This window comes from Clarias gariepinus, chromosome 6, assembly GCF_024256425.1.
Source record: "Clarias gariepinus isolate MV-2021 ecotype Netherlands chromosome 6, CGAR_prim_01v2, whole genome shotgun sequence".
Classification (NCBI taxonomy): Eukaryota; Metazoa; Chordata; class Actinopteri; order Siluriformes; family Clariidae; genus Clarias; species Clarias gariepinus.
Window position 1 is genome coordinate 5,880,814 of NC_071105.1, and position 26,107 is coordinate 5,906,920.

Sequence of the window (26,107 nt, forward strand, 5' to 3'; positions counted from 1 at the left end):
TTATTTCATATCTGTATCCCAGTGTGCAAGAATTTCATTTTGTAAACACATTTTGTACAAAGCTCATAAATGGTTTAAGTGAAAAATTTTGTTTAGCTTCATCTAGACAAGCTAGTGGAAAAGAAAGAAATGAAAGGCTGAATTACAACTACTTATGCTAGTAATACTTTTTATAAAGAATTTATTTATTAAAAATTGCATTGTCCGAGGGAAGGTGCTGGGGAGTTAGCAAGGGTACTGGGGTATATGTTCTCATATGAGGTCACAATAGAAGCCACTAGCACTAGAAACATAAAAATAGAACTTTTTTTTCTTATATTTTAAATAAAATTAGATGTAAAAAATTAAATTAAAAAGGACAAGGACAAAAAATATTTTTTTCATTGCTTTAATAAAAAACAAAGGCAATAAAACAGCACAGCTCAAAGGTTTAGACAGGGAAACAGTCATATCTCTGTGCTTATGAATGCATCGACTCCATCGCTTCTATTATAACATGATTTAGTTCTGTACTGAAGCGACAACGCTGATCTTTCTTTTGCTAAATCTTGTCCAGAAATGCGTCATCAGGACACAGCGGGACTCGCTGTAACCTGTGAACGAGAACCAAGTACCTGGGTGGCCATTTTGGACAAGAAGAATTATAAAAGCAGAAACGTATTTGTTTCTGTTTGCAGGCTATTTGTACGAATTGTTAACTATGATTTTATTAATGACGTTTTAGTCAATATATACAAACGTATGCCTTGTAGCTCCAGTGCTGAACCAAATTCAGTACAAATGAGCGACCTGTATTTAACTTTTCCATCAGTTCATTATATACACTGTTCCAAACTGCTGATTTGGGAGGCGAGAGAATTGAAATCGCGAGTTGTGCATTTCTTTGGAACATTCCAACATTGTGTAAATCCTGTACAGAAAGTATAATCACATGGCGATTAATTAATTTCAACATTTATTTCAGTTAATATTTAATGATTTAATAAATATCTAAAGCCAATGTCTTGGTGATATTACAAGCCCCGCCCCATTGCAATGCATTATCCAATGGCTGTTAGTTAATAAGTGGCACAACTTGGCAAGCAAGACTTCGTAAAATCACAATCATAGAAATTCTGTTTACAAAACAAACAAAACACTTGTAACAACAGTGATCACGCCTAGTCAGCAAAAATGCAGCTTAAATTCTGTCCTTTTTTTTAGTTTGGACCAGGACACGAAAAGATTTTAAAAGTGGATCTATTCTTAAACTCAGCAAAATTAAAAAACAAATCCCTCATAGGCAGGATACACACACACACACACACACACACACAAACCCAGACATACAATATAATGAAATTCTGCTGCTAAATAAAATTGCTTAATAAAATTCCTTCATGCCAATAGCTTACGGTTACACTCTCCTGCTTGAAGATACGGTGCGGTCATTAAGTAATAAATATCATCATGCTAGTGGGTTAAAATTAAACAAAACAACCAAAAAAAAAGAGAAAGTGCTTTAAATAAAGGAAAAAAGAGGGAGCGTGGAGACGGTGGAAGGTCACATGGTGATGACTGATAACATCAGCAGCACTGGCTGGTACTGATACTGATCGATACGTGTGTGTTTGTGTTGCTGAAGACACTGGACTAAAGTAGGACTAATGAAGGACGCGTTCAGGGTCAGTGGTGTGACTATGGCTGGATTACATCATGGATGGGATGGCGATCCATCAAAGGGCACACACACACACACACACACACACTGAAATTAAGAGGCAAGCTAAAGCTGCTAAGTCCCCTGTGTGTCTGGACGAAACCGACACACACACACACACACACACACAAAGACGTGCGCTCTCCAGGCTACCAAGTGAACTACTGCTCTATGATGTGTGTGTGTGTGTGTGTGTCTAAGTGCAAGTGTGAGGCAAACTTGTGGACATTCCCTTTAGAATAAATTACACAAATTAAATCCGTAATACGAACATGTTCCCATTTCTTCTTTTTCTCCCTGAAGACAAAGAAGTCCCGAAAAATACAGTGGTTTTAAAAGGTGCAATAAACTTTATTATTCTGTACTTGTACAATCTTTTTATTTATTTTTATTTTTTTTAAAAGGACTTACCTAACGCACCTATAAATCCGGTAATAGAATAAGTATCATGAAACCTGCTGTTAAATGCACTTTAGGAGATATAACTATAAAGATCATGCATGCTGTATAAGGAGATGTAGATGCAGCGATACGTCTGACGAAAGCTAATACTTAGTGTTGACCAGGACATTTTTTTTCCCTTTCTGAGGCTCTGCACGATCATCATTTCATTAATTCCTATTTTCTCTTATTCTACTTTCGAATCACATCTTTCATCACTTTCATAGCCCTCATTCATCTTGCTTTCTGTTCGACTTACTACAAACCCTCTACGCTCAAATAAATCCACGTGCTAGTACAGACTTTCTTTAAAAATCACTTCACCCTACGTGCCGAATCCTTGCTAGACATTCTGTCACCTTTCAGGACCTGCAGAGCCTCGATGATCACCAGACAAGCGTGACTACGACAGAGGTTAAAGGCTGAGACGCTGGACAGCGTGAACGTTGGACGCAAAAAAACGGTCATATCTGATGATCGGTGGATCCTGGACGTTGTCGTTCCTGAGTCAACCCGGGTGTGTTTTCATTTCGTACTCGAGTCTAATTTGCTAATCTACAGTAGGCAGCTAGGTGAGGACAGAACTGTTCTAATATTAGCTGACATAACCGTCTCCTATATCATAATATATAGCTAGTCATGTAGCCAGGGTTTACCAAGACAACACCGCAGGAAAAACTATAACTCTTGGGTTGGCTAGTCTATCACCACGTTGTAGCGTTTGCTAGCAAGATAGTTAACGGTTCACATCCTACTAGATCATGTGGTATTTCCAATTTGTATTAAATTGACAATTGAGGACAAATTTAAGCTCCGCCCCTTAAGCTCCACCCTTGTTGACCCAGGTCGGGACACGCAATCATTCCAGGTGATACTTACAACTATTTACATAACTGTGCTTTTTAAAACAAAGACCAGCCATCACGTCTTCTTTTAAACTGTTATTAGTTCGTAGGAAGGCAAGCGAAAGCAAAAAAAAAAAAAAAAGTCAGTGTTTTATTCATACCGTCTCTTAGGCCACATCAACGAAATACAATTCTCTTCCCTTCTTAATGCTCATGTAAAATAGAAGGAGCTTGAGAAAGAGAGGCGTGTCTATGAGTAGGGCGTGGTTTCAAGTTACCCCAGGGTGGCGTAGGAAGAGCAAGCGAGGTGGGGTGAGGCGGCGGAGCAGGGTATGACGGGCTGCGCTGACCGACCATAGCGGGCAGGCTTTGGTTCCGCCTCAGACCCACCAATAAGCTTCCTCCGCCTGTCGGTAACAGGGTGGATGTCCGGGAAGCGGCGTCCGGGTCGGTCCCAATGACGTTTTTGTCCAATCCGAGCTTGCGCAGACGCTCGACGAGATCGGGCTTCACGCCGTACACGTCCTGCAGGAAGAGCTCGGCTGGCCGCGACGCCAGGAAGTTGTCGGGAAGTGTGGAGGTTGCGTCAAAGGGTACGGGGGAGGGGCAGGGGGAGTTAGGAGGGGTAGTGGGGAGCAGGCGCAGGGACTGGGGCAGTTTGGAGGGAGCAGGGACTTTCTGTGCGGAGATGCCTTTCTCCAACAGGAGCTTAGCCAGACCAGCAGGGGGCGCTGCGATGCGACGTGGAGAGCACGAGTCACCAAGATTCAACCTGCAGGGGGTCACCGGAGTCGAGGGGACGGAGCGGAGAGAACTCGGCGTGGACGCACAGCTGAGGAGAGGTGAGTTAGAGAGAAGGGGAAACAAAAACAAAACAGTTATGAGAATACAAAGAAAAAAAAAAAAAAACAAGAATGAGACAATAAAAAGCAAAAGAAATAAAAGAAAACAGCAAAAGAAATAAAAAATGTAATGAAAATAATAATATTATTAAAAATAAATAAACAAGAATGTAAGAGAAGAAAAAAATAAATAAAAGAAGAATAATGAAAAAGAGTGAAAAGAAAAATAAAGGGTGAAAAAAGAAAAAAAGATGTAAGAGACGGTGTGTTAGAAAAACAGACGATAAAAGGACCAAAGAGTGAAATAAATAAGGAAAAAAAAGAAGGACAAAAAAAAAAAATGAAAGAAAGAATTGAAGGATAAAAGAAAGAAAATGATTATTCCAACAGCACGAACACACAAATCAGTCCAGTAGATTAAATACTGCAGGAATGTAAACAGCCAATCAGAGGGCAGCACCTGGGTGTGACCTGCGTGACATCACTGGGGTGCAGGATGCGGCAGGTGGTGAAGGTGTAGGTGGAGAAGGTGGAGCTCTGACACTTCCCCGGGTTTACTGCTATCAAAGAAAAAATAACAGAATTAATCAGAACAATCCGTCCAATCAGATTTGAGAATTCCCCTTCTGGTCTGATACCTCAGTAACAAGCTCTCTCACCTATAGAGGGCGCTGTAGTAGAAGTAGAAGTAGTAGTAGTAGTAGTAGCAGCAGCACTCAGGCTTGACTGTGACCCTGGAAGCGCCGTGTACCCTGCTGCTGCTTTTACCAACGTGTCGAAGGTCACGGGTGCAGCCTGTGATGCAGGCGATGCTCTAAGAGGTGGCGAAAGAGGCGGGGCTTTGAGTGGCGTGAAAACATTCTTCTCTTTCCTTTGCTCGGGAGTGGAGGATGAGTGCACGTTGAAAGTGATCCCTTCGTCTTCACCCTCGTCTCCGGTTCTCCTCTCATCTCGTCCCTTGTCTAACCATGGCACTGCGCGTCCATGGTTCTCCTCGTCCTCCTCCAGGTCGCTGAGATGATACACGGCATCATGGGGGAGGGGCCTAAAGCCCTTGGTGACCACGCCCGGGTGCAGGTCAAGGATGGAGGCCAAGTGAGGCTTCGCCAGCTGCTGCCAGTGATGCAGGGTCAAAGAGCCTTAAGGAGGGAAAGCGCAAATGTCAAAAAAAATAAAAAAAATAAGTGGGTCATGGTTTGGGACAAGTCCAAAGTGGACTGATCACCGGTGAGAATATTGTGATGTTTCTCTGACCTACATAGTGAACAGTGGTGTGTGATAAGATGTTCCCTATGTAGTGCTCCACTCTAGTGTCTAGTGAATAGGACACTATTTAGGACGCTTCTTCCACCCCCCCACCCCCCGCCTCCCAGGACTCACCTTCCATGGGCTTTACGATCTGCAGCTTCTCAGGCAAAAATGTCTTAAAGCACCCGGAGGACAACGAGAACTCGGAGAGGTTGCTGAAGGACGAGCGTACGCTTCCCAGTGGAGAGCTGTAGCCACTCCCGCCACACTCTGACTCCGCCCCTTCCGACAGCTTCCTGTTCCGCTCGGTCTGAAAGTATTGACGCTCAGACAGGAAGTTCTGCCTCCTCAGAGTGAGGCGACGCAGCGCAGAGACGAGGTCACTTCCTCCAGGAGAGCCGGGACGGCCCGTGCAGACACTGCTGAGACATCACACACTGATGGGTCAGGGCAAAAAAAAACAAAAAACAAAAAAAACCAGTCACACTGAAAAAGACCTCACAATGCACAGAGACCGCACACACACTCACTTGTCCGTGCCGTGCTGGGTGTCTGGGGTGTGTGTGGTGGAGTGAAACGGCTGCGACGTCATCACCACGCTTGAGCGCCCGGACCCAGGAATAGGAGGCGTTGCCGATTCTGCTCCCCGTGTTATTGACTCATTCGCTGACCTGACTGTCTGAAACACGCGCTTGTTGCTTGACCTGCAACACGGGGTCAAAGGTCATGGGTTAATCCTAACTGCATAGAAAAGCTAAGGAGGTTTTGCGATGGATGAGGTTTACACGCAGCTACATGAATAATTAGTGCACAGTGAAGCAGGTTAAATTTTATAGTCTAAGGCAGAGGTGTCAAACTGCATCCAGGAAAGGTCATGTGAGTGCAGGCCGCCTTCATTCCAATCAAGCAGAAGCGACACCTGATAGTCTATTGAAAGCCAAGAACAACTAATTAAACGGGCGTGGCTGCTGCTTGTGTGGAATGTACGCCTCCTGAACTCACATGACACTTTTTGGATGCAGTCCGACACCCCTGGTCTGAGGACACGGAAGATACCATCAGTCCAGACTCGAGTCACCAAAATTAAAGATTTAATGACTAAAATCTGTAAAAACACATTTATAATATACAGAATGTTAGGTGATTTTGGATGTGTTAAGCAAATTGTATGTAATGTGTTTATTTCTAAAATAAAAGCAGGGTTAGGTTAAAATTATCCGCACTTGGGTTAAAACTTCTTTTGGCTGCACTGAGACAAGTCTCCTGTCTCCCAGTCACTGCTGTACAGGTGTGAACATGTTGCATCAGTTCATTTGTAACTGTGGAGCGAGCAAAAATGTTTGCCCCATTTTGCACGAACGAAGATCAGCAGTGCAGTGATTTTTTTTTTTGTGGACTGAAGGTGGTGCAGAATCAACTCACTAAACAGAACTGCAACTGATGACGAGACAGGGATTCGGTAAACGGCAGCGTGTGGAGCGGAAACATCCTCATTCGCCGACCGAGAAAAGTTCAAAAGTTGACCATCAGCTGTAAAATTTGGAGATTCTCAAGGGCCAGAATTATTGGAACACCATCAGGAAAAAAAGTCCAACAATCAACAGTGCACGTTACAGTGACACTGAAGACTAAACCTCAGATTAAACACAGAGGGCTGATATCCAAGAGCATCGTGATCTCACATGACGATGTACGTCCGCACACTTCTGTCCACGCTGGCGACACTCTGCAGTAACCTTATTCTGAGGTGTTAAAGCTCCTCCCTATAGTCCTGATCTCGCTTCATCTGACTTTCACCTGTTTGTTCCCTGAAAGCAGCACTACGAGGACGAAGATTCACTTCGGATGAAGAAGTGAAGACAGCGGTGCATTCCATGTTCTCAGCTCAGCCTAAAACAGCTTTTAATAACGGAATACAGAAGCTTGTTGACGAATGGACAAAGTGTTTAAAAAAAAGCAAGGAGATTATGTTGAGAATAACTCACGCTCGCATATTCATTAGCATTATGTTTTGGAATGAGAAAAGATTGTTCTCCGAAAAAAAAGATAAACAGTTGCAAAAATATCTCCAAAATGTATAATGATAAAACATTACTTAATTAGTCGTTGGTTGTGTGTGTGTGTGTGTGTGTGTGTGTATTACCTCTGGTCCTGAAAAGCGATCTCTTCCTCTACACTCAACTCCCTTCTCATAGTGCCTTCAATCTCAGCCGCCAGACACTCCTGAAAAAGAGGGACAAGAAAACAAAATAATTAATAAAAAGTATTTATTCATTTATTTTAAAATGGCTTCATTCGTGGCAGTGTGTTGTAAATTTGCTGTGCGAAGTGACGGAGAAAGCTGGGCATATATGTGGAAGATAAAGTGTGAAAAAGAAACATCTCATACTACTACCTGGAGGGAACAGTAAAGTTTGGTGTGTATAGTAGAGGACGTGCAGAGAGAGAGAGAGGAAGAGAGAGAGGAAGAGAGGAAAAGAGGAAGAAAGAGAGAGAGAGAGAGGGAGAGAGAGAGGGAGAGGAAGAGAGAGAGAGAGCGAAAAAGAGAGAGAGGAACAGAGAGAGCGAGAGAGAGAGTGAGAGAGAAAAACAGAGAGGAAGAGAGAGAGGGAGAGAGAGAGGGAGAGGGAGAGAGAGAGAGAGAGGTGTCTCACCATGGGGTAGACGTTGTGTGAGAGATGTCTGCGCAGACCCGTGGACGGTGTGTTCTTACTGCGCAGCTCCTTTACCTCTTTCTGCGACTCATGCAGCATCCCAACACACTCCGCGTTCCTGTCGGCCAGCTCATTTAACTAAAGCGTGGGCGCGCACACACACACACACACACACACACACACTCATTACTTCATTTTTATTAAATCGTTTCCACATTAAACTGTATTGTGTGTATAAGTTTGTGCACACACACACACACACACACACACACACACACGTTTGTGTACCTCAGCCGTTAGCTGTCGCTGTGCATCCTTCGAAGCTTGTAGATGAATCCTGAGCTCTTCTTTCTCCAGTGCCAGCTGAAAACATCAACACACATCACATTTTCTTCATCTGATTTTCCCGTTTTCTCTCTGTCTATCTTGCACTCTTTGCCCCTCCCCCTTTTCTCTTCCCTAACCAAAAACTAACAATTTAACATTTTCCCCCTTATTTTATTTGTCACCTGTTTGAGGCGCTGTTGCAGCTCCACTATCTGTGACAGAAGTTGGGAGATTTCCTCCTGCTGTTTCATGAGATCCTCATTCTTTTGAGAAAGTTCTTCAGTCAGATTCACCATCTGAGAGTTCGACTCACCTGAGAAACACCAACACGTACACGCTTAACCTCAGTGGTTTAGACTTTAGACAAACTGTTATGAATTCAACTGTTATGAACTTACGAAGCTCTTTAACACAATCGCTGACCAGCTGCTGTTCCTTCTCCTCGTACGTGATGGTGTCCTTCTTCAGCTGACTCGCCTGCAGATAAGTACAAGTAAAACTGTGTATCACGATCAAATCAAAACACTGTTCGATTAAACGTGGGAAGGTGCATTACAGGGCCTCCTGGACGAGCTACACTACACATTACAGGGCCTCCTGGACGAGCTACACTACACATTACAGGGCCTCCTGGACGAGCTACACTACACATTACAGGGCCTCCTGGACGAGCTACACTACACATTACAGGGCCTCCTGGACGAGCTACACTACACATTACAGGGCTCCCTGGACGAGCTACACTACACATTACAGGGCGTTCTGGACGAGATACACACTATACATTAAAGGGCCTCCAGACGAGCTGCACTACACAATACAGGGCCTCCCGGGTGAGCTGAACAATGCGAGGGCCTCTCAAGTGAGCTGAACAGTGCGAGGGCCTCACAGGCCAGCTGAAAAGTGCGAGGGCCTCACGGGCGAGCTGAACAGTGCGTGGGCCTCCCGGGCGAGCTGAACAAGGCGTGGGCCTCCTGGGCGAGCTGAACAAGGCGTGGGCCTCCCGAGCGAGCTGAATAGGGCGTGGGCCTCCTGGGCGAGCTACCTATTAGAGGTTCTCCTGGAGGACCTCCAGGAGGATATGATAAATACTCTAAGAGGTCCTCTTGGTCGCGCTTAATAGTGAGAGGGACTCCTGGACGAGCTACATTTTTTTAATTATTGTGGGGGGTGGGGGAGGGGGGGGATGGGCTAGTCATGCAAAACAGTGAGGGAGTGTCTCAGAGATTAGCTAATGATTGAGAAGGCCATCTTTTAAAAAATATTAGGACAAAGACCTACAAAAGGAGAACCAATTAAACTTGTAGCATTCCAAAATTTTTGTAGTATTCCAAATCAATCATTTCACAGCAAAATTTAATTCTGCATCAAAACTAAACAACCAAAAGTGTCTTGTTTAAGCTTCTAGCATTTTTATTAATTTTTACAGAGGGTGCCAATAATTCTGCCCGTCTGTCTATCCAACTATCCGTTCATTTGTCCGTTCGTCTAACACCCATCGTGTGTGTGCGTGTGATGATGTCCCTTACCTCTACCCGTAGTTTGAGGTTCTCCTCTTCGAGTTCCTGCAGTTTGCCCTGCAGCAGGTCAAGTTGGCTGAGTGTTAGTGAGTGTGTGAGTGTGTGATTAGAGGGAGCGCGGGGGAGCGATGGAGAAGAGCTGGAGTCTGTCTCACTCTCTTCACTCACACTCGACACCATCCGCAAAAGCTCGTCCTTCTTCATCAGCTCATGCTGCAACTGGTGGACCTGGAGGTGATCACATGACCACAACCAGTGGTTAAAGCCCTGCTTCATGCGTGTGCATGTATGTATGTGTGTGAGTGTGTGTGTGTGTGTGTGTATTTACCTGATCCAGCGTCTGTGTGAGCTGCTCCTCCAGTGATTCGTTGCGCTCCTGTAGGACATGGTTCCTGTGCAGCAGAGACTGACCAATCCGAGCAGCCAGCTCCAGGTCCCGATCCCGCTGTCCAATCAAAAAACAGAACTCGAGATTCACACAGCGAATCAGGAATCAGAAACATTTCCAGCTATTTAATCAGATTAACCAGAATTACTTACCTCGGCCAGCAGGTGTGTGACCACCTCGATGTCATTGTAGGTTTTGGTCATCTGCTCCACCCGGTCAGAGGTAAGAACTGAAGAGTAGGAAAGAGACAGAGCTGGGTCAAACAAACACACACATACAAACATGCACACACAGAACCACACACACACGTAAGCATGTGCCAACAAATGCTTCGAAAGGTAGATGTCCAACTTTCAGCCGCCTATAAAACTTTAACCAAGAGATTGTGGTTTAAGTTTTAAATTATGTCATAAGAAGGAGTCAATGTTTAAAGATGCCATAATGTAAAGAATAACGGAACCTGACTTTTATATCGAAGAAAAAAAAGAGAAAGAAAAAAAAATATTTTTTTTTTTCTATCATTACTGTTACAATTTATTCTAAATAAGTTAGTTCCTACCGAGTAATCTGATTGGACGGGAGACAATCAACAAATGCTGATAATAGACGGTAACAGCACTGGGATATGTTTAACTCTAAGTTTTTTTATTTAAGCCTAAGGCGAGCTATAAAGAAACTACCTTCTAACACAATGCTGAATCCCAAATGGCTCTCTAATAAAGAAACAAATCATAATCTGTTGCTAATAATTGGTGTTTGTGGAACTGTTGTATAACTATCAGTGTTGTGCTGTTGTGCCGAGTCACAGCCGTGCTGATGTTCATCACAACAGCACTCTTTTCATGTGATACTGCTTGATCATATCGACAACGTCAAGGCATTTATTTACTTCTTTGTCCAATACATGCATCCCATAATGTTTGTCATCTTATAAGAAAACAATCAAGAACATCAGATCTCACGACAATATTTATTTTTACTGCTCTGACGGACGGATTTACATTAGGAGCATAAATGTCCGCGTTTACTGATAAAGTAGCTAAAGTACTTTAGTGTTAGTCGAGTGAAAACCTGAAATATGACATCATCAGTAAGACATATGATAAAGCTTAGCTGACAAACTTTAACTAATATGAATATTTAATATTGGCACATGCCTTTACACAAGCACACAACATGCACACACACACACACACACACACAATACTACCCACAATTCCTTGCATGCAGGAAACATAATCCAAGCTCTAAATGTTTCCAAGTCGTACTACGAATACAGCGCTACAATTAGCACAGAGCGGTAACGATCAGCTACTAAAACTGTCACTGCAAAACTACACACACACACACACACACAATTACAGCACCACACGATGAACTGAGCGTGTGGGCGGAGCACGACTATAATACAAAGCGGGAGGAGGGAAGGAGAGAGTAAGAGATGCAACATCGGTATATAAAAGGAGTTAAAGTCATAAAGATACCTTTGGAAAAAGTGTGAGAGCGGGGGAGAGAGGAGGAGGAGGAGGAGGAGGGCTCCATGGCGAGAAAAGCTGAAGAGAGAAAAAGTGAGACAGAGAGAGAAAGAGAGACAGAAATATGTTAAATGCTGGACATTGAGGGTATAATCAGCTAGAGCAGATGTGAGACACCCAATCACCAGAGAGAGAGAGAGAGAGAGAGAGAGAGAGTCATAGCAAAATAAAAGAAGCGAAGCAGGAAATGAAGAGAACAAAGAGGCCAGAAACAGAAAGAAAGAACATAACGTAGGGATGAGTGGAGAGCTGGAAAGAGCCTCAGCACCTGACCATAGGCTCCGCCCCTCACCCTGACAGAGAGCACACCTGGGTAAAGAGAAGATTAATAATGTAACATTAATGTTAATATAAAACACACACACACACACACACACACACACACACCTGCAGTCCACACAAACCAAAGATTTTCTATTTCCCTTTACATTTATTATGACCGTTTCCACATACAGTAAATCCCACAACCTTATTTGACTGGTTTTGATGACTTATTTATATATTTTTTTTATCATTTTTAACATTCTGTGGTAATTTAAAACTTAATTACAAATTCAACATTTTAATTATGTATTACTCTCCTCACCTGCAGTACCTTCACTGGCCACTTGTGTTTTCACAGTTTGGACTTTCCATGGAATTTACATGGGATACAGAAATGATTTTAGGAAAACTCCAAAAGTTCCCTTTTTGAAAAAATTTGAAAGTCCCCAACTTACAAACAAATTGCATTCCAGAGGCAGGTTCGGAAGTCAGATTTGTTCTTAAGTCGTCAAAGTGAGTCTTATATGCCTTTGACACAAATATACTATCTAAAGCATACTGATCCACTTGACTAAATCTCTGTTCCCTTTCCTCACCAAAAAAAAAAAACCTGTAACTGCGGCTAAGAAAATTAATCTCAAATGTAAGTGTTGTCTCTGCACCTTTAAATCACGAGGGGAATTCTGGACACCATTTTGTCTTTAGGATTCTTTATTAGCATTATTCACCATCAGGAAAGCTTTACAGTACGGCCATTTTCAATCATCATGCTCCCGGACAGGTTCTCCCGCACTCCCACATGCACACACATACATACAATATACTGGACTTTAGACAATTTACATAAATAAATATAATTGACAATATTGAAGATGTAGGTATCTGGTGCACTGCAGTGTCTATTTTTTAAGATTTTATATATTTTAATATTTGTTTCCACGCCTTACTATTTTTTAACTCCTAAAGTTCCTTTTTTGTGCAAATGAGAGTTTCCCCAACAGCAATTGTTACGTTACGTTATTTCCCTGCTAAGGTTCTTCTCCGTACTCCAGTACAGTTGGTGGCAACTTATTAACCATTTGTATTTGCATTTTAAGTTTATCTGAAGCATTGAAAAGGTGTAAATCATTTCTGAATCAAAAACTGACGGACAAAAGATGGATGTAATTGCAAAATCGATTAATTCGAACAGCTCTACTACACACTAGTATTTTTTTAGATCACTTATACTGATAAAGATGAATTTACTTATAAAATCTTGACCCCTGACTCTAAAGTGCACTGTTTCAATGAGATTAACATTCATCACAGTTATTTTTTGCTCACAAAAGACAAACATCTTTCCCCCCCTAGAGCTGCGTGCCCCATGTGAAAGAGCCAAAAAAACTGCCACGATGCGCTTCATGAAAAGACTTGCAGAGGATCGTGCAAAAAAAAAAAAAAAAAAAAAAAAATGCATGATGGCTATAAATAGAGGTAAAAAAAAAAATGGCAGAAAAATCAGAAAAACAAACTTTCCAATTATTTTCCCCCACTTCAGGCATGAACATGTCCATACTTTCTCGTAGATACTTAAAATGCAGATTATTTCTGCATCTCGTCCACGCTCACACTGGATGATGACGTGAGCAGAACGGAGAGCCAGTTTCTTTAATCACAGGTCTGACACACGAGGATCTTCATCATATAATATGAGACGGATTATACAAAGATTACAGAACCAGGACACAGTCGGTCATGAACCTCAGCCTCGATTTCACTGGGATCATCTTTTACAATCTGAAATTAAAAAGAGTCGAGGGGAAACCCTTCCTCAACTGTGTGATATCAGATAGCACGGCCATAAATAAATCCCTGATGTTGCTCAGTGCTAAAGTAACAAAACTGAACTAGGTAAAAGTTAATGCAATTTACTCTTGCAATTGCGATTTATAACAAGTACCGTCACATCACATCACATTAGTGGACAGTCTGCAGATTCACATGGACGAGGCTTAGTTTCTAAAGGTCACACACAGTGTTATTGTACGTTATGAAATTGCAGGAGATCACCTCGTTGTAAAACACTTCGACCTTCAGAACCGGTGACAATAAACACCGGAAGGGTTCAAAGACATTAAACAAGTTCAGGATGAGCTCATAAACAATCGTGTAAAAAGTGTGTTTATTGTGTGTTATATATGTTATATAACACGACACAGACACACTGACGCTCTTGCTGCATGTTTGAGTACTGTAGATATATACAACACACACACACACACACACACACACACACACACACACACACCAACTTTATTCAGACACTCAGAGGTGGACAAGAAGTGAATCATTGTTTAGAAGACAGGAACACACTTCTGCTTCTTACTGTATTATGTTTATGAATCCTGTTTCCATGTGTTTTTCTCATCATCATCATCATCATCATCGCCTGAAAGCTTTTTATAGTTAATAAAACGCTTTTCTAACAAAAGCGTCGACCTTTCCGTCCTCTCAGCCCTTACTTCCACTCTGTCCTGCTACAGTGCGTCTCAAACTTCCCCTTGTTGCATACACAGAGGCTGTTCACGCTACACTGGGACCCTGCAAACAGAGCACAAGGTCTTTCCATGATCGTCTGGGCTCTGTTTGGTGTGTGTGTGTGTGTTTTACATTTGCATGGGTATAATTTCTTTATTTCACATATTTATTATAAGTTACAGCCTGTATGTGTTTCTGCGTGTAGGTACTCATGCACACATACACAGCATTGTGCAAAACTCTTAGGCACCCTTTTTTTATTTTATTGTACAAATTTTGTGATACATGTTTATTTTATGACTTGATTATGATGTCAGTACAAAAAATATATATTTCTGATTTCCAAACATTACTATTTGAGCTGACAGGAACACATCTGTTGGTGAGAAAAGAAGTAGCACATTATATAATAGGCAACTTTTCAAACAAACCATCTTTTGCATGCATGAAAATGTCCTCAGAAGTGCTCTGCCTGGTTCTGCAGGATGTTGAGTAAAGCTAAACAGCTCATTTCCTGATAAAACTGTACAAATTGTACCTGAGACTATAAAACCTTAAGCAAAGCATCGTCACACCAACTATAGACTTTGTTTCATTGATTAATCTTTCCTGCATGTTATAGCTTTTTTTTTAAAGACATCTTTGCTTTACAGCAGTTCTTTGCATGTGCCAAGACTTTTGTACAGTACTCTATAGATACAGTGCCATAAAAAAGTATTTGTACCGTATACCCTTAGGACCTAGAGAATTAATTCATACAGGAGAATAAGATTAAGGCTTTTGGCATGGCCTAGTCAAAGATTAGACTTAAATTTAATGGAGATTTTTTAACAGGCTGTTTGTGCTCAAAATCCCTCCAATGTGGCTGAGAGACAGATTTATCAGCATCTGTCTAATGAGCAGAAACGTATCTGATGATCAGATGTCCACGTACTTTTGGCCGCATGGTGAACCTTCCGAGTTGAGCTGTGCTGACAAACCAATCAATGGTACAAATCAATATGTGTAAGGACACGCAGGGTGTCTTTACTATTCAGGCATCCTATTTAGCAGCGCGGTATCAGGACTCACTCGAACACGGTTACAAACAAGCAAACAAGTGGACTGATTATAATATTTATTCCTCACCACTGATATAAAATAAAGCACACATGCCTCTTGGTGACCTTAGAGGTAGGCTGAAATGCACACACACACACACACACACACACACACACACACACCTCAATGACTTTTAAACTCTGACCTTCAGCAACGATAAAGTCATAGAGGTCCTCATTCTGAAGGTTTAAAACTGCCATGGCTGCTGCTCCCCTCTTTCCTCCTCTCTCTCTCTCTCTCTCTCTTTCTATCCTTCTCTATCTCTCTCTTACCTCACTCCCTCCGTCCCTCCCTCCCCTCTCTCTTTTCATCCCTTGTCCCGTGACTTTAGCCCTGGATCTGCTGTCAGACGTACTTAAGGGAGCAGCAATGAATTCCTCTGACCTTGCCACATATAAACACACACACACACACACACACACACACACACACACACACACACACACACACACACACACACACAGAGAGTACACTTGACACTGAATAATGTGCATATAAATAGCAGACCTCGGTGCACTGTCTGATACACATACACACACACACACACACACACACACACAAACACACACACACACAATGTTGTGTTTTGACATCTCAGATGTGCGATATTTGAAGATTTCCTATATTATTAGCCAGCGGTTTTCATTTAGAAACCTATTCGAGGATTTCCATTAGTGTTGGATTGTAATTATAAACGTTCTACGATGTTCGCTGGGCATCTTTGCTTTAAAAATTTGTCTAACAAAAGATTTCTTTCTTTGTGCCATTTTCTCTAAAGTCTAGCCTGCTCGAATGGAGGGCTGGATTAAACTGTTCTGGTATAAGCTGTGGAATTTCTGACGTTCTTACATGTTTATATAAAATTGGCATTATGTTATGATGTGAATTGTTCTAGGAGGTTAGCCAGCTAGCTAGCTTTGTCAGAAAAGGAATTATAGGTAGGTTTTGAGGTGGAATTTTTAATAACTAGATTTTAAGGAGGTTAAAATATTGGTATTTAATACAATAAAATTTTAGTAAAATATAGCTGATTTTAACAGACTTACAATGATGCTTATATGGAGATCTGAATCCCAAGACAAACATGACATTTGGATACCGGCCTGAAGAAACCATTAATGACCGTTCTTTCCTTAATGTTGAATTCAGGACCCGTGATATAGAGTTTAATGATCAGTTCGTCCCTGACGAGCAAGCCGAGGATGACGATGGAAAAGAAAACTCCCTGAGACGACAGGAGGAAGGAACCCCGACGGGAAACCCAGCGTCACTTGGGTGACATCATGACCATAGATCAGTACCTGGTATACCTGTGTGTTACGAGGCTGAAAGTTTAATATAGCAGGAAAAGTGTTTAAATTTATATAAATCCACTTTCATTGTTTGAGGTACCAAAACTTAAATTAATGGGAATTTTAATACGTAACTGTTGAGTTATTTAATATATTTTTTTGTATCTTTGTAAACTTTTACCATGATGGTGTATGTTCAGAAACCTTCTTTAATAAGTTAGTTTTCTCTGTGTGATTTCTGTAATGTAATCCAGGCTACACACACACACACACACACACACACACACACACACACACACACACACACACACAGAGTCTAAAGTACAAATTACACAAACATACTGATGACTTGAGGAAAAAACTGACAGGAAGCCAGCCGAGCATTACAGACTTTAAACACATAAAAGCCTAGAAATAATAATAATAAAGTTGCCTAACTGCTACCTACACACACACACACACACACACACACGTGTACACGTACTCGTCTACTAAACCAGCATCTCCTTCAGTTCTCACATTTCCTTTGTTTATGCAATCTGCCAGTTTTTCTTTTAAATTTTTTCCTCTTTCTGTCTGTTCATTTTTTATTACATTTTTTCTATATGTGGTTTTAATATGGAAAGTTTTCTCAACACACACACACACACACACACACACACACAGATGACTCACTCATGTAACGAAACGTCTCCTCGGCCAGCAGTGGAGAGATGGAGCTGTGATCATCCGGAGAGCAATCGGGAGAAATCATCCAGTCCTGAGTCTCGTACACGTATACAGGGTCTGCGCTGCTCACACACACACTACAGCCTTCATCTAACACACACACACACACACACACACACACACACACACACACACACACCGATATTAGACACCTTTATTTGTTCAACTCCTTTAAGAACTGATCATTAACCTGTAAAAAAAAACCCAAGCGAAATACTTTCGGTTTTTATTTTTTTCTCCCAAACATATTAAAATACAGCTGCTCCTGAACAATTAAAATAAATATACGAGGAGCGTTCAAGTCACACTGGAATTTCTTGTGAATCAAGGGCGTTAAAGCGATTAACATTTACAGAAGAATTCAAGAACAGTATGGTGATGAGACTCGGTATGTCCGTGAATAATAATGATCCAGGTCGGGATGGCTTGGAGCTCACTGCAGTCGTTCCTGTGAACCTCTAGCGAGTGGTGGAGCGCCTGGTCCTTCAAAATCGTCATCATTCACAAACACCACTTTCACAATACAGGAACTCGTCTGAGAGTTATCGCCACTTCCCTTGTTCAGTCCTGACCTCGCGACGAGCCATTTCCACATGTTCGGGCTATTAGAGGAGTTCCTGGGAGGCCGGCGTTTCAGAGTAAAGAGAAAACTTTCTACCTTAATGGTGTCCAAGCACTAGTTAAACACTGGGATAAGTGCATTACTGTAGCAATCAGTGCATTACTGTTAATCTGCACAATCAAAAGTCCCAGTTTGACTTGAACGTCCCTCATAAACAAATGAACTCATCCATCCTTTTATCACAGGGAAGCTGTATGTCTGAATGACTGTTTGTTCTTTACTGAGACGGTTTATGAGGTTAGCTAACTAGCATCGTCTTAAAATTACCTCACAAAAAGAGCGGGATTTATTAGGTTTATTAGATTTATTAGTTTTAGGTTTTAGTTGGATTTAACTCGTCTCTGACATTCACTTGCTACCTTATCATGTAACAAGCTTTTTATTTATTTATAATTTTTTCTGTGGTGTCTGTTTTTGGTTTGTAAATATTACTTCTTTTGCCTAGCTAGCTTGTTTTGTGTGAATATTAATTAGGTTTTTTTTTTTTGGGGGGGGGGGGGGGGGGGGGGGTTACCCCTGATTTTCTCCCTAATTTTAGTCGTATCCAATTCCTCCCCGTCACTAGGGGGCTCCCACATTAAGCTTCTACTACCACTCAGTCGGGTGGGCCGCAGACTATCACGTGTTTCCTCCGACCCACGTGACGTCACCAACCGCATTTTTTCGAACTGCTTGCTCACGCACTATTGGGGGCAGCGTAACACACTCGGAGGACAGCGCTATCCGCTCCTTCTGCTTGCGTGAGCTCACAGACGTCCTAATTGGCCTAATTGGTTGATTTTGGTGATTTTCTGTAATGTTAGCCACTTTTGTTGTTATTTCTGAAATACTCTGCAAGCAAAGCTAGTTTTTCGTTGGGGATTCTCCATAATGTTAGCAGGTCTTTTTGCTACAAATGTTTAGCTAGCTTTCTCCACACAGAGAGGATTATTGTTTCCTAAAGGTTAGCTAACTAGTTGTTTGATTTTTACTTCTCTGGCAATTTGTTTGCCTTTAGGTTGTTTGGGGGATTTCTATAATACTAGCAAGATATTTTGGGGTAATTTTCATTGATGCCACTTTGGTCTGGAAGTCTTCTTTCGGTTCACTTACCTGGTTTTGCTTTTGAATTTTCTGTGATGCTAACAAAGCAGGGTTTGGACGTTTTTGAGATACTAGCAGAGATGGAGGACTGATTCAGTTATGAACTGATCAAACTAAATTTCTCTTTTTTTTTACAATTAAATTTTAATCACCTGGGCAAATTTTCTTTTCTTTTCATTTTGTGACAATGATTAATGTTAAAAGCGCTATATAAATAAAATTGAATTGACTTTATTTGTATAGCGCTTTTAACAATCGTGACTGACGCAAAGCACCTTTACATAATCATAAGAATTATGATGTGTATGATTCAAAACCTCTTTTAATACTCATGTCAGCTTTAATTTACACAACATTCACACACTAATTCTAATATTGTTAGGATTCAGTACAGAAGGCGTAATTAGGACAATTCGAGTGACTGTTCTCTCGAGCTGAGTTAATATGTAGTTCACTGGGGCAAGGGATAACTATAGCAACCGCCACATGATTTACACACTCTCTCTCTCTCACACACACACACAAACACACACACACACACACACACACACACACACACACACACACACACACACACACACACACACACACACACCTGTTCCCACGGCCGTCTCCTTCTTCTCCGCGCTCATATGCTTCACCTCGAGCATCCTGATTGGCTGTCAGGTGGAGAGGGGCGGGGCTCCTCATTCACACCCTGGTGCAGGACGGTGAGAAAAGATGAATCATGACCTCACATCCTGCCCTGCGTACACACACTCGTTCACCTGAAAGAGAGAAAGAACGATTAGGATGCAGGACTGAGGCTGCATAAATACATGTGTCGCATTCGATCGAGCGCTGTCGGGTTTTATTCATTTGTGCATTCGTAAAAAGAACTCTGTATATAACTACTGTATATAGTGTGTGCGTGTGTGTGTGTGTGTGTGTGTGTGTGTGCGCGTGTGTGCGTCAAGGGGGGGGACACTTAGACAATGCTTTCACTTTTTTCTTTCAGTTTTGTTTATTGCTCCATTTTGCCTCCCTCTGTCTTTCGCCCTTCATCGCCCAGTTGGTGACATTCACTTCACCCACAGCTGTGCATCAGTCAAACATTCCTCTCTCTCTCTCTCTCTCTCTCTCCCCCCGTGTGTGTGTGTGTGTGTGTGTGTGTGTGTTTCAGCTCCCAAATTTAGGGTATTTCCTGTTTTTGAAGACTTAAGTCACTGCCACGAGTAGAGCCACAAGGAGGAAGTGAGGTCAAGAGCATAGCAATGTGAGGAGAGGAATGTGGGGGAGGGGAAGAGAGAGGAAGAAATGGAGAAATGGATAGACAGAGAGATGGACATACAGAGATCACCAGATAGATAGGAACAAAGAATGGGAGAGAGACATTGATTGGCCGTGCACACACACACACACACACACACACACACACACACACACACACACACACAGAAGAGGAACAGCTGCTGTGTTTTACATTCATATAGAAACTCAGTGTAGTTGCATGAAGCCACACCCGCGTCCCTCTCTCTCAAGATTCAAGATCACTATAAATAATAATAATAATAATAATAATAAAAATAAATGTACACATACGTATAAATGCTTTCTTTTATTTTACTTTTACAATGATATTATAAAATAATTGACTTTATTATTACTTTTATAATGTTTATATGTGTATGTATATATGTCTGTATATACATTTATTTATTATTACTGTTTCCATAATATTTATTTAATAAATATTAAGTCTATTTTTGTTCTTTGAATCTTGAATCTCTCTCCCCTTCCCCTCTCTCTCTCTCACACACACACACACACACACACACACATGATTTCCTCCAGCACATTACTGTCCAAAGTGTACTAATTAAGACTCCATCAAGGCACTGATTTTTACCACACACACACACACACACACACACACACACACACACACACACACACACACACAGCAGTAGTCCTAATATCACATTAAGATCCTGATTATCACGCGACACACACTACTACTATAAAACTGATGTTGCCATAGCAACCATGAATTACTCCCTGTGAGCTGCTGAAGGTCCGATCGAACTCCGATCTCGACCTGTGATCAGATCTGACGGAGACACTCGGGGTCAGATGTCCGATCGATCCACATTTAATCATTAGTTCAGTCTTCAGTAAGAGGGCTTATCCTGAGCACAGTGCAGTGTATCAGCTCACCTGAGTCAGGAGTTCAGTGAGAGCTCTGTGCCAGATGAAGTGAGACGCGTCTTCATTTCCCCCAAATCAGCTTTAGTTCCTACCGGGCGTCGTTTTCCCATTACTGCGCCCGCTGCACGCCCAAGGGACACGAACCACGAATGACCTGAGGGAGGCGACATTCTGACGCCGCGTCTCTCTTCCTTCATTACGTCTTTATCTAAATAAGTCCCAACCTATTCATTTCCTGTTCATGTTCTTCAATGTTTCCCCTTAAAAAGTCACTCCCGTCTGTTTATAGCAATTTACACTCGCAGAGGTCTAACACTAATGTGTACGGCACAGGGTTTTAGACTTGCTCGATGGGATTGAAGAATAATTCTCTACAAAGTGCTGTAACTGAAAGAGAGAGAGAAATGAGAAACTGGAGAGAACAAAATGAGAGAGAGAGAGAGAATGAGAAACTGGAGAGAACAAAATGAGAGAGAGAGAGAGAGAGAATGAGAAAGAGATATGTATACAGAAAAAAAAATGAGAGAAAGGGAAATATTAGAGAGATTAAGAAAAAAGAGAAATATTGATACAGAGAGAAAGAAAGATGTATAGAAAAAAAATGTAGAGAAAAAAAGAGATCTAGAGAAAGAGAAAAAATATAGAGAAAGACAGATGTGGAGAAAAATAAACAAGAAAAAAGAGAGAAAAGAAAAAGAGAGGGATGAGAGAAAGCAGTCAGAGAGAGAGAGAGAAAGAGAGAGAGTTTTACCATGAAACGGGATTTACAGAGCTAAATGAAATAAAATCTATATATATACTAGACCATAGATACTAGACCATAAACCAGGAAAAGATGAAGTGTCTGTTATTAACCTTAAATAAACACCAGCTTCTTCTGTGGGCTTTTCATTTCAATAAAAGTCACAGAGCACCAGCACGAACACGCCATACTTATAAACGACGTCTGACTGATTATTAAACATCCGACTCACTCGCTGCTCCTCTCGCGTCCCATATCATGCCTGGAAGTGTCAGGATGGTGGTCCTGTAGATCTCTGTATCTCCGCCCTCATGAGCATGAACATCAATAACCACCCCGTGCTGGGACTGAGGCTCTAAAGACCGAGGGAATCATGGACGGCTCTGAAACTGTCTCCTTATCTGCTTTAAACAGCCTGAAAATGTTCAGGAAAATGCTCAATTAACGCTGCTCTGTTACATCAAAGGTGGGAAAAAGATCAGAGACGACGTTATGACAAAAAAAAAAAAAAAAAAAAACACACACATCTATGAGCACACAAGTCTTTCCTGTCCTGATAATCGGGCAAATTTCCTTTTTTTTTTAAAGCACCCAGAAATGGTTGCCATAGTTACCATTTTGCATGTCATTTAGGACCCCCTTACAGGCAGCTTACTAGGTACTGAATTACCCCAAATAAATCAACACAACATGTCAGAGCATAAATCTACTAGCACACAGGAGCTCTGTGTCTAAAAATACACAACATGCTGAACTGAACGAGCGTTTATACCAAGACCAGCGATAATACGCAGAAATTACATGCAGCAGATAAAAAATAAATAAATACTTGCACCCGCTAAGATTTCAGTCAGTCACCTTTAACTTAAATTACACACACACACACACACACACACACACACACACACACACACAAAATGTTGTGTCCAGTTAATGTGTAAAACCAATTCTTCATGGTCACTCTTTCTCCTTCCGAGTCCTGGACTACACCCCGTGCCATCAGGGAAGAAACACCCCTACAGATGTGATACCCTGGTCATTCAGTACATTCAGGTCGTCAGCTGACTTCACTTTATTGCCACATAACGTTGCCGAGTCTCGATCTGAGCAACTGAAGCAACACCAGATCAAAACCCTGTCTCCAGAGGTTTGTACAGCATCACTTCATAAGGTTCCCTTTTCACCCTGACGTGTCCATCGCTCTGGAATAGACTCAATCTGGACTCATCAGATCACATGACCTTTTTCCCATCGCTCCAAAGTCCAATCTTAACGCTCCCTGGGAAACTGAAGTCTCGCTAACAAGTAGTTTTCCTATGGACACTTGGCTGTTTGGTCCCATTCCTAACGTGTGTGTGTAACTGCTCTTACTTTCACTTATTTCTACGGTCAATTTCTTACCATGCGTCTTTACTAAGCGTTTAAGTGACCGACATTCTGACCACATTTCTTCCACAAAGCTGAAGGTTCAAGACAGTCCTCACAGGGTTTTATTAACATGTTGGACAACTCTTTTATTATTGCTGTGACTAGAGTCTCTTTCGTCTAGACTGGACAGTTACATTTGTGAATATTTGTTTAGTTGTTGTTTTTTATCTGCCTATTTCTTGTAATATTAACAACAAGAAATATTTTCATAAAAAAAAAAGTTTTAATACTTTGTCTAACAGCAAGGTTTGCAATACAGTCAGAGCAACATTCATGTGACAAACACTTCATCTTCTAGTACAACTCCAGATTATTAGCAGTATTAGAACATATTTATTCTGATAAACTCTGTCTGTTATTACAAGTGTATTCCTGAAATCTTGTACTTCTTTGAATTTTTGAAGGAAACCTAAATTGTCCAACAAATTGCATCAGTTGCATCAAAGAGCTTAAATTATTTGACCCTTCTGAAGTGTTGAGGGTTTTTTTGTTTCTTTGGTTTTGCCCAGGTAGTGCACATTAAATCGAGCAAAAAAAGGAAAAAAACCCGCTCTTTGTATCTTGGCTTTATATTCTACACTGTAAACCAAGAGCTTATTTAGTCGGATATAGAAACATCACATAGTAAAATCAAGTTGCTTTATCTCTATAGATATATTAAAAACGCAGTTGGACTATTTCTGGTGTAAAAGGAAAATCAGAATACACTCACACTCACTCATTCTCTATATTAGTCAGAGGGTCCTGAAGCCTGTCACAGGGGACTCAGGGCACTAGGTAGGGAACATCCTGAAAGGGGTGACAGTCCATCTCAAGACCATGTCAAAGCCAACACCGATACCAACCATGAATTCCTGAGTGCTGCTTTAAATCAGGAGGCGAGGTGACGGACAACTCTGTGTGTGTGTGTGTCTGTGTGTGTGTGTGTGTCATGCAATTGATTATTAACGCACCTACGTAATACCTGTACCTGTCTTTTAAAGTATAAAGAATTTTATTGATTTCGATCATGTGGTTTATTGCAAATTATATATATATATTTTTAAATCGAATAATTGCTCGCGTTTCTATCTACAGTAGCATAGTTATTAGGATACGACTGTATATAATCAGGGACGTATTTAATACTCATCCTGAATATGGCTATTGTATTGATTGGTGCTCCCTGAAATGTAGTGGTTTTTATATATGCACACATCTTATATTGTAATATCATAACTAATTCATACACAGATCACTTTCTAATGCAAACACAGTTCCATGACCTCATTCAGCAGAAACAGGCCAATAATATGATTCCAGTAATAAAGTAAAGATGCATTCATGCAGAAGTGACTCTACAATAACAGTCATGTACAGGTGCATGCAGGAGTGTATTCATCGGAACTGGGTGGATCTTTAACATAAGGTGAGATGTATAAATATAATCACTGCAGAATATAACACACACACACACACACACACACACACACACAGAGGGAGAACGCATTGGAAATCAGAGTAAAACCCAAACATCCGGGTCCTCTCTACTGTCACTACTGTCATATTTCTCATTTTAATATTCCCTGTTTAGAGCTCTGCGATGTATAAACCACAATCAGATTCTGACACTCTGAGTAAAATGTGTAAATATCAATAAACATATGAATAAACAAACAAACAAATAAGTAAATAAACACACCCACGAACCTTCATATAGAGATGTCTCCGCCGCGCGCACGACCGTTACTGACAACGGACACACAAAAAAAACGCGTGCAGGCCGGAAGTCTGTAAGGAGGAGCGCTGCGCGTGCTGCTGATGACGACATCAAAAATGGCCGCCGTGGCGTTAAAAAAAAAACGAATAACGGATTTGAGAATAAGAGTCAACAGACAAACAAACAAACACATTTGTACTATTTTAGGGGGGGATATCACAATGATATGACTCTCCTGTCAGAGAAAAGTTCGTGTGTTAAAGTGATAAACAGACAAACATTTTTCATCTTCACTTACAACAAATCCAGATTATTATTACTATTAGAAATCTTATTTCTATTGATGCGTAATATATTTATTTTATTTTTTTATTTTTCTGCTGACTGGCTTTGACTTTTTTTTAGTTTAGCGTTTTTGTTGTTGTTGTTGTTGTTTGTTTGTTTGTTTGTTTGTTGTTTTTGTGGGGTGGGGGGAGGGGTATGGTTAGAAAAAAAATAATGTACAATGTATGTATGTATACGTAACTTGTTTATATTTTCAATAAAAATACTTTGATCAATTTGTTTGTTTTTTTCTTTGTTTGTTTGTTCATTTGTTTGTTTTTCCACCGAATAGACGAGTTCACAAATACAGACTAAACATTGCATTGTGGGAATAATCCTAGGTTAAGGCCTCTGAAAACTGAGCCCACAAATGTATAAGTATATAAGTATAGTAAGTTTTATAATAAATCAAATATCGTCATGCTTAAGTGATTTGTGTATTTGGTGGAATAAATCATCCACCTTACCTTAGCTATAATTCCCTGCATGGTATATATTTATCTGATATACAACATTATATGATATACATAAACTTTTTTATTTTTTGCTTCTTATGATGCCTCAATCTTTAACCCCACACATCCTCGATCATATGAGCAAATCTATTTCTTGTCTCC

General features: G+C 41.1%; 1 protein-coding gene across 7 annotated transcripts; it reads right to left on the reverse strand.

The window, feature by feature from the left end:
- Nucleotides 1-2,084: 2,084 nt before the first annotated feature.
- On the reverse strand, nt 2,085-25,240 carry trak2 (trafficking protein, kinesin binding 2). 7 transcript variants are annotated; one of them, XM_053498451.1, is made up of 17 exons: nt 25,157-25,240; nt 19,706-19,877; nt 17,352-17,495; nt 11,449-11,517; nt 10,117-10,193; nt 9,905-10,021; nt 9,586-9,804; nt 8,455-8,533; nt 8,239-8,369; nt 8,018-8,092; nt 7,730-7,867; nt 7,219-7,298; nt 5,606-5,779; nt 5,208-5,494; nt 4,487-4,966; nt 4,288-4,387; nt 2,085-3,817 (listed from the first exon to the last, which is right to left on the reverse strand). In XM_053498451.1, exons 2-17 carry the CDS (start codon nt 19,758-19,760, stop codon nt 3,190-3,192), a joined length of 2,853 nt encoding a protein of 950 aa, XP_053354426.1. In that variant the 5' UTR covers nt 19,761-19,877; nt 25,157-25,240; the 3' UTR covers nt 2,085-3,189. The 7 variants fall into 7 exon arrangements, with proteins under 7 accessions (XP_053354426.1, XP_053354427.1, XP_053354424.1 ...); XM_053498452.1 differs by having other exon boundaries at nt 4,288-4,384; nt 5,208-5,497; XM_053498449.1 differs by having other exon boundaries at nt 5,208-5,497.
- Between the last annotated feature and the right edge of the window lie 867 nt (nt 25,241-26,107).

Coding starts and splice junctions, on each gene's coding strand:
- trak2 (XM_053498449.1), bottom strand. CDS start 19,760: ATGCTCGAGGTGAAGCATATGAGCGCGGAGAAGAAGGAGACGGCCGTG. Junction 8,534..9,585: donor ACCTCAAACTACGGGTAGAG/GTAAGGGACATC, acceptor ACTTATCTGCAG/GCGAGTCAGCTGAAGAAGGA. Junction 4,388..4,486: donor TACTACAGCGCCCTCTATAG/GTGAGAGAGCTT, acceptor TTTCTTTGATAG/CAGTAAACCCGGGGAAGTGT.